Source organism: Hippocampus comes, unplaced genomic scaffold, assembly GCF_001891065.2.
Source record: "Hippocampus comes isolate QL1 unplaced genomic scaffold, H_comes_QL1_v1.1 scaffold132, whole genome shotgun sequence".
Lineage (NCBI taxonomy): Eukaryota > Metazoa > Chordata > Actinopteri > Syngnathiformes > Syngnathidae > Hippocampus > Hippocampus comes.
In genome coordinates, this window is record NW_017805467.1 from 4,548,727 (window position 1) to 4,558,263 (window position 9,537).

At 41.9% G+C, this 9,537-nt stretch overlaps 1 protein-coding gene and 1 long non-coding RNA gene across 2 annotated transcripts in view; one reads left to right on the forward strand and one right to left on the reverse strand.

The window, feature by feature from the left end:
- The first annotated feature begins 2,885 nt into the window (after positions 1-2,885).
- The window catches only part of lurap1 (leucine rich adaptor protein 1), a 10,375-nt gene continuing 3,723 nt past the window's right edge, over positions 2,886-9,537 (forward strand). The window contains exon 1 of the mRNA XM_019875218.1: positions 2,886-3,235. Within this exon, the coding sequence (XP_019730777.1) occupies positions 2,909-3,235 (327 nt within the window). The 5' untranslated portion in view covers positions 2,886-2,908. The remainder of the gene's footprint in view (positions 3,236-9,537) is intronic.
- LOC109519003 (uncharacterized) overlaps positions 3,736-9,537 on the reverse strand; it is a 13,555-nt gene continuing 7,753 nt past the window's right edge. Inside the window, exons 2-3 of the long non-coding RNA XR_002168859.1 lie at positions 5,520-5,665; positions 3,736-5,438 (exon numbers count right to left, since the gene is read on the reverse strand). This is a non-coding gene — a long non-coding RNA (uncharacterized LOC109519003). The remainder of the gene's footprint in view (positions 5,439-5,519; positions 5,666-9,537) is intronic.

Sequence of the window (9,537 nt, forward strand, 5' to 3'; positions counted from 1 at the left end):
TTTTTTTTTTAATGTGGGTCAAATATGGCTCATGAAAGATGTGGCTTAGTTGAGGTTGAATTAAGGCTGATATCAGGAACCTGTTCTGGCCCAGCGTCGGGCCGGAGTAGGGTCGGATATGGTTATACAATGCGGCTCAGATCCGGGCCGAATGCGGCCCGGATCATGGATGCCGGACCCGGGCCACTGCAGGACCGTCATTCATTGCGGTATGTGGGCCGAGTGTCGTGCCGTGTCCGCGCCAGAGCTGGGCCAGACCAATTTTGCTGACTGGGAAGTGTCACTAATCCAGACTTTATACCTTCCGGCCCCTCCTTCTATGCCAATCCCTTATCGGTCATCATGTAACACCCTCACCATGTGTGTTGGGCATGGAACGGCTGCTTTTACCAATTCTGTAAGGTGTTATAATCACATTACTAAGAAGTCACACATCATTGTTGACTTTAAAAGTATTTTCTCTTCTCAGTCAGGTCCTCCTGCTCACCAGCCGGATAAAAGACCCAGCTCAGCGCTTTTATTTGTGATAGCCTTATTAGCGCTCACTTCGACCAAAATAGCACAATGTGTTAGCCACTTTACAAATACTGAGAGATAGATCATGCATTGATAAATTCAAAAGGGTGCGTCCCACGAAGATACTGTACTGTTGAATTACGACCTTTACCCTGAATAAGTAAATCAGACCCTATTAAGTTATTTCATCCATCAAAAGAAGCTTGTTCACATTTCTAGAGTAGGAAATGGAAATGGCATATAGCAAGAACGACAATGCAGTTTAACATTAATTTGTAATGCTTTTTAATACCATCCATCCATTTTCTGATCTGCTATATCCTCATCAGGGGGTTGTGCTGGAACCTATCCCAGCTGTCTTTGGGCAGTGGGCGGGGGACACCCTGAACCGGTTGCCAGCCAATCACAGGGCACACAGAGACGAACAACCATCCGCGCTCACACTCATACCGAGGGACAATTTGGAGTGTTCAATCAGCCTGCCATGCATGTTTTTGGAATGTGGGAGGAAACCGGAGTACCCGGAGAAAACCCACACAGGCCTGGGGAGAACATGCAAACTCCACACAGGAAGGCCGGAGTCGGAATCGAACCCTGCACCTCTGCACTGTGAGGTCGATGCGCTAACCACTTGTTCACCGGGCCGCCAGCTTTATAATACTTTTCAGGGATTTCGAATCTTGTTTCATTTTGTATTTAAATGACCATTTTATACTGATAAGGATAGATGGACAGAAAATGCTCTGTTTGGGAAATATGCTCATTGTAAAACAATACAATGTTATACATTTAAAAAAAAAAATCTATATATTCATAATGCAAGGATCTGTAAGAGTTCCGGAATTCTCTGCATTACACAAATGTCAAGGATAAGCGTTATCAATGAATAAGGTGAGACCAACAAAGTACAAGGAAAGATGCTGGTATCAAAGAGCCAGGGAAAAAACGAGACAAAGCAAAGGCGCTTGCAAAATGCAAAGAAGCGTATAAGGCAAAATCATTTGTCACACAAGGACAAGGATAATCCAATCACACCGAGAATAATACTGTGACAAAAACACTGCTTACTTGAGCAAATAAAAGCACGAACGACAGAACAATGAGGCAAGGTCATGAACATCTCGAAAAATCAAACACTTGGTACGACAGTTGTGAGCAAGGCTGACTAATCCGACTTTGACATGTCGGCGTGGCAGTCCTTTTAAAGGCAGATGATGGTAACACTGATCAGGGAACCACCCTTCACAAAAGGGTACCCAGGTCGCGGATAGAGGACGGACCGGCACAATCGGGTAAAGTGCCCATCTCTGGGAAACGCCTTCACTCCAGCTGGAGATGAAACAAAACAAACACACACAAAACATGACAATGAGAAGAGTTTTTCAGTTTTATTTGAGAGAACTGCTTCATTGTGCAATTAAAACAACCCATCTGTATTGTTTCACAGATATTGTCCAATGTTTTACAATAAGAAGGTGTATGCCGTTGTTTATAAATAAAATAAAATCGGGATCAGCTGGTCAGGCATTTTAAAGATCGGAGCTTGTGATAGGCCTGAAAATTGTGAGTGGTGAACACCTAATTCCGGGTTGAGTGAACGCTGGTGCGCTCTGGCTGCCGCTGCTCTCCCACAACTTTTGTGATTATTTGCTCTTGGTGTAAAGTGTCCTTGAGTGTTGTGAAATGCGCTTGCAAATGAAATGTATTATTATTATTATTATTTTGCTTTTAAGTTTGACCTGTAAATGTTGGCACAATACATATTTTACCCTGCATTGTAATTTATAGCTATGATGTTTCAAAATAAAAATCCACCAGTTGCTGTAGCTCACCCTTAAATCATAAATATGATCAAATCTATTACAATATTACATATTATAATTATTATTATTATGAAAACCGGATGTGCTGGGGAAAAAAACGGGGGCAGAATCAGATCAGAATCACCACCCCCAAAAAGAACACCTAGAAGAATGTGCTGATCAGTATAATTTTCAAAAAGTTTTTTGTTGTGGTCCCCCAACCACAGTTTGCCTTTGTAACGCGTTCGTTGTTTTATTTTGGTTGTTTTAAAAACAGTTCAACATGTTCCTTTTTGCTCTTTAATTTTGAAAAGCCCATAGCGGAAATAGAGTGATCTCATCTTTGAGTGGCTTTGACAAGTCTGTGCTGTGGTTCTCAGCTTCTCTGCGGCGAAGCGACTGTCATCATGCAGGTGGAATGTGCTCAGATTGGCAGCTGGTAGCGGGCTTCCAGCCGGGAGAACTCTTACCGAGCCAGGGGCCACACGCTGAGGATGTCGTTCCGTTCTATGTAGTTGCGATGAGCGGTCCGATGCTGACAGTTTGTTTTTCCATACTGGCGCAGTCCGCCTCAGCCGGACTCGCATGTGATGCCACAGAGTAGCCTACTGCGGGAAGTCACTCTCCTGACAATTTCGGAGCAAACAACAGGAGGAAATCTGTCTCCATCAATTCTTTTTAACCAGCGTTCCATGACCATGATGGATGAAGGAACTTCTTGTGAGAACACTCCAGACCTGAAAGACATAGAGGCGAAAATCGGCCGGAAGACCCCCGAGGGTTTGCTCAGGTGGATGCGGGAAGAGGCATCCTCGCTCCGGGGAGACGACAAACTGGCCCTCGCCGCGCAGGAAACAACGAAGGAGACTGGGAAGAAGAGCCTGGATGAAAAGATCACAAAACTGAGGACCGAGATGGTAAGCGTGCGCGTGCGTGCGTGCGTGTCAGGTGCGCGCGCGTGTGTTGCAGCACGGAACACGCGCTTCATCAAATTGAACTTGACTCAAATGCGTTCGTTGCGTGCCGTCGGCAAGTGCAGTCGTCAAGTATCCGTCAATGCAGTTCTGTCGTTGACAAGTAAATATTTAATGTGAGCAGGAATGATAAACAGTTCAGTGTTTTGGGTCCCTCGCGGGTCGTACTGAAATATACGTGTGGTGACTCCATTAAACACAGACCAAAGTATCCTTAAGGCTAATTACTGAACAAAATTAAGTGTAGCTATGATGATCTAGGTTAAAAATGGAACATTTATGACTATTGGTGTAATCCTGGCGTGATGGTTTAATTTTGGTTTTACTTTTATGCGCAACATATTTTTAATTGAATCATCGAATAGTAAATGCAATGTTTTATTCTCTATAATTAGACACAGTGTTAATGTTCCAACTGCGCATAAAGTCACAGAGGTTTGCCCTAATATTAAATACACTTTTCAGAAATAAAACCTGTACCTTGTTTCTGATAACCACTTGGGCCTCCTACACCATTTTTATACTGGATTGTTTTTAGGAACCATTAGGGTAAAAATTTCATACATATTAACATATAAATACAGAAACCTTTCCGACCTACTGAGATTTGTTCCTGCTTGTACTGAGTGTGTTGGGTTTGTGTCTGTGGATGGTATGAGAAATAATGACTTCCCGGCCATGTGCGTTGTGTTGCAAAGGCAGACATCACAAGCTCTGAGTTGCGAACTTACAGGCGTGCGCACGCACTGGAAAAGTTCAGCCTCAAAAGATGTTTTGATTATTTTGATTGTAGCTTGCTGTCGTTTAGAAACGTGCTGCATCATTCTGAAATGGTTTCTAATATTTTGGTAAGATAAGCTACCTCGCAATCGATTACATGAGACAATAAGTGCTCAGTGGAAGCGTCATTTATTTCAGACAATGTACCCATCGTAATATTCATGCCAGTAATACCCCTTGAGTCTAGTTGACTGAAGTGCTAGTTTAGATTGGCACAATGACAAATGACTCTTCGAGCGCCAACAAAACAACCGAATGGATCGACAAACATGTTTGGGCTTGAATGATTTGTGAATGCAGCAAAGAGACACTTTCTATTTACAATAGTGTGAAAATTGCACACACTTTAACATGCCACCATGCGTTTCATTTTTCTGTGGGAGTACTGCACTATTGTAAGAGTGTAGCAGTAGACTTATGAAGATTGCACTTCATCAGCACCCAGCACCCTCCCCCCCAAAAAAACACTTTTTTTTTTCCATTTTCCTGGGGACCACCAGTGAGAATTTGCTACCAAATGACTGGGCTCTGTCTCTCTCATTCTCTTTTGTTCTCTCATTTTTTTAACAAATGTTGAAAAAGCTTGAAGCATACTTTTTTCTTCTATGTATCTGAAATAGATGCACCAAAAATGACAAGTGAACTCTCCTGTGCTAACATAAATGCAGTCATTATGTTGTGAGTATGTGTGACTTTCTCACTTTTCTGAGACATTGAACCTTCTCTATCCCTACTTGGAGAGTAACCCAAAAGAATAATAAACACATGCATTCTGTGATGTCTTACTAAGTATAATACAGGCTGCAAGTGTCTGTTGTAAAATCACATGAGCCTTTGGGGTCTTTTTTTACGTAAATACTGTGCAGTGTGTAGCATAACTGTGTACAGACTCTCGGTTGGTAAGTTTGAATATGAGAGAGAGCGAGAGTGAGGGCTGCGCCACTGTGGGAGTGGTCACAGCCTAACAGTGGCCAATCAAAGCAGTTCTTTTTATTCCCTTTAAATGCATCGTACTATTTGCATTAGAGTCTTGATATGGCAGAAACGCATTTGCTCCATGAGTGGGCACTTGGAAACCACGCCCCACCTCCGATTGTTCGTGTGCTTCCCCCTTGGCTGTTCCACCCAGTGGAATCATTTAAAAAATATCTCATGCAATAATTAAGAGGATTTGATTCCCACTGTTCACAAATGTATGAATGAAATATGTCATGCTACACCAAGTGTGTACCCTGTACCAGTGTTCAACGTGGTCTGAGGAGGCGCAAGGTTTAGACTTTCTGCCATCAAATTCTCACTCCGCCAGCTACCTCCAATACACTCCTTTTGCTCACCCAGTTTGGCGGAGTCTTGGTCTGCAAAATTCCTGCTCACAGCAAAATCGGTCACTTGCCTGCTTTTGTGCCATGGTGCACATTCTTGCCCTTTTACCATAAAAGGAGTTTACCTTTTCACTCCTGGAGGAAGCTGTGCAGGAGCCACACTCCAAGGTGAAATGCCTGCAGGGGGCATGTGTTTCATTTTTCTTTCCTCTCACTTGCGCTCACCTCCTTTGAGCCACATCTTGGGCAAATGTCAGTTGATGTCCAATTTCTGTCCAAAAACAAGAGCAATGAATGAGCCTGCTATCTGTCACACTGCGGATCTTGGCAAAAAGCTCCCTCAAAGGGTGCCAAAGACATACTATAGTTGCATAAATGAGGCCAAATTGTCAATCATCTGTCACATATTTAGTTTTACAGTTTACAGTGTTGATGTAAAAAATTTGGATCATTCTTAAGATAGAAAGACAGTTCTGATTCACCCATCAAGACTCACATGACTGCATTTGGTTTTTACATCAAAGTGTGCTGTGGTTTGCAGTATGTTGTGTGTCAAGGTGATTTTATATGGATGGATGATGCACAGGACGTTGAAAAAGATAGTAGTCAACCCTCTTTATGTTTCATGGTGAGTGCAAGGATGCCAACCGTCTTCCCGAGTTCGCCCGGCAAGGTGAAACGACACCAGGGGACATGAGAGTGGTTGTGCGGAATGAGATAGGGGCGGGTGGTCCGTTGCTGCTGTATTTTTGAAAGCCTGTCGCAGCGTCGCTGCTCTTTCTACTAGCAGTGATTCAGCAGTTAAGGAAGCGACTGTGTGACTTGGGAGGCAAGCGGAAGCATTTACGTCATGGCAGGCGTTTGCATTTGTAAGATCATGGCGTCAGTTTACCAAAAGAGTACATCCACGTACCCCAGGGTGTAAAAGCGAGTCACTTACAAGCTAGATTTGTCATTTATAATTCAAACATAAATGAGTATCACATGCTGTCTCCAGTTTCCTTCCTTCAGCAAAACTTTACAGCACCTCTCAGCTCCCAGACTTGATTTTCCAGCCACAATTCGACTGTTTGGATTCATTCGTGCTGCTCCCAGTTTGCCTGTGTGCCAGTTGGCCGACATGAAGCTTGCTGATAAAATAACCACAGTGTTCATTTTTTTAAGCAGAGGACAACCGTTCATCATGCGATGTTGATGCAGAAAAAAAAGAAATCATCTTTCAACTGTAGAGCCTAATAAAATCAACCAGGCTTATCCCTTCTCCGAAAATCCCCGAGGAGAGAAACCACCAAAGTTCCAAACTCCATTCAAGCCACAATTTCGTTTGCCATGTGTTTAACTGAAAAACAGTCACAGAAAAGTTCCAAAGAAAACTACACCCGAGCAAATGTCAAACAAAATATCCGTCGGTAAAAAAATTTGAAAGAGGCTTTTTGGCAGGACAAACTTTCTTTCTGATGTGTTTGCAAGTTTCTGGATGGTCTTTCCTGGTTCCTTCTCTCGAAGGAGTAGCCACAAGCTTGCCTCTAATTTAATTCCAATAAAATATATCGATTATCGGCGGTAGTTTTGTTCGGCATTTTTGCTGAGCAGGAAAGCGAATCCAGTCCACGTCATCCATCCCCGTCTCATCATCATTTGATGCTATTTGACCTTTTCCAAAGAAAGGTCCTATTCATAATGAGGAAGTTTCACGACATAAAGAATCATCATTGTGGTAGATAATCAAAATAATGAGAATGATAAACCATTGTGAACCACAAGGGAAATACATGATACTATTGGCATGCATCTAAACAGTTGTGATGCATTTGACATGATGGAAAGCCAATAAAACATTTAAGTACCGGTAGGTCGTATAAGACAGGACTTGACTGAAGTCATGTCACTTAGATCTTCCACTTTACTCTCTTATATACAAGAAAAAAGGACATTGATGGATTGAATAGGCAAGGCAAGGAAGCTTTATTTTATTTCATATGAAAGCCAAGATAACTCAATATGCTTTACATGATGAAAAGTCTAACATTTAAAAGCAATGCAATCATGCAATAATGCAAAATCTGTACAGTATTGTGTACGTGCTACCTCTCATCTGGCTTTGGTCGCACGGGTAGGATATTTACAAGGTCGTTGGACTTCAACCTATTATTGATTGTAACTTTGTTTTGAAATTTGTCGATTCCGTTTTAGCATGGCGCTCAAATAAACTCACTCACTCAAAATGCAAACGATTCCAGAAGAATTGGAATGCTAGTCTCGGTTTCAAAATAAATTTTTACCCGTATTTGGCAGGTTCTTAATTTAGAAGCCACACTATAATGTGAGTAGGCATAATAATTGTTTTGCGGATTCGGAATAATATGCAGGACATAGTACATTATTTAAATAATATTAACATTTTAAGTGAGTTGATTTTGTCAAAAGACAATACAAAATGAGTTCATGCATGCAATGTTAGTTTGCTGTTCAGCAGTTTTGTACCATCTAGAAATGGTACATTTTATGCGAGAGCCCTTTGGACTGGGGAAAAAAAAAGCACAGTATACAGTAATCCCTCGTTTATCACGGTTAATGGGGACCAAAACCACCCGCGATAAACGAAAATCCGTAGTAGCGACCAATAAACGACCAATAAATATATACAGGTGTAAAAAAAAAAAAAATTAAAAAAAAAAGATTTTTTTTTTTTTTAAGTCCACAAAAAGTCCGCGTGAAGCTGCAAAACAACAGTGAGTCACATAGAGCAGGGGTCCCCAACCGCCGGTCCGCGGACCGGTACCGGTCCGCAGGGCATTTGGCACCGGGCCGCACAGAAAGAACTTGCCTTAATTACGTTTTATTTATTTCGGAATACGAAAGATGTTGTATTTTGAAAAATTACCGGATTCTCCGTTACATCCGTCTGTCACGCTTGACACACGTCAAGCCACGCTTCTCCGTCCAGGGTGTCCCCCGCCTACTGCCCGAAGACAGCTGGGATGGGCTCCAGCACCCACCGCAACCCGTGAAGATAAAGCGGCTCGGAAAATGAATGAATGAATGGACCCAGATTCAAGACAACTCTGTTCTGGATGTAGCAAAGCAGCCCCAGAATAGAACCTAGCCTCCTTTATGTAGCGCAGTAGGTATACAATGTACTTTACAGTAATCCCTCGTTTATCGCGGTTAACGGGGACCAAAACCACCCGCGGTAAACGAAAATCCGCGAAGTAGCGACCCCCCCTCTATGTAGGTACATGTACATAAAATTCATAAGGCCAAGTTTAATGGTATACATGCATGTAGAAGTAAATTTTGAAGTAATTAACATGACTTAATGCTGTAGATTTACTAATAGATTTAAACATGTATAAGTTAGGTTAGTTTATGAATAACAAAATACAGTAAACATATTAAAAGTTTTTTTTTTTTTAAAGTCCGCAAAAAGTCTGCAAACGGTCTGCGAGAAGCTGCGAAAGTCAGCAAAACAACAGCGAGTCACATAGAGCAACATATACAGTACTGTACTCCATGTATATGGAAATTTTATTTATTTATTTATTTTTTATGAATATGTTTGAAAAAATCCGCGACGCACTGAAGCCGCGATAAACGAACCGCGAAATAGCGAGGGATCACTGTATACATGTTTTGAAAAATGTATGATGGAAAATGAAATATATGAAGAGCACCTATTTTGCACGTATGCACGTATTTTATCCATATTTATTCATTTTTGTCAGGGTTAGAAAGTGCGTGGGCTTATGTGACCCCCCCCAGTAGCACTGATGAAAAATTGCGGCCCCCTCCAGCAATTGAATTACCCATCCCTGAACTCAACAGGACATTATTTTTTCTAGTGAAGACATGCCGGTTAAAAAAAAAAAAAAAAAAGATGTGACATGCTGATGTGGGACTGCTTTGAAGTCGTAAATTCCAAAGAAAACGCAAACCACTCAGGTTTTGTAAATCCTTCCGATGCTCGCTGAAATGAGTCAATATCCTAACATCTTGTGTGACATTATGCCTGATCGTGATTCAAACCCAAATGGATGACTTGAATTGAGAAGATATACCCTATATCAGGGGCCCCCAACCTTTTTTTGCCCCACGGACCGGTTTATGTCAGACAATATTTTCAGGGACCGGCATTTAAGGTGT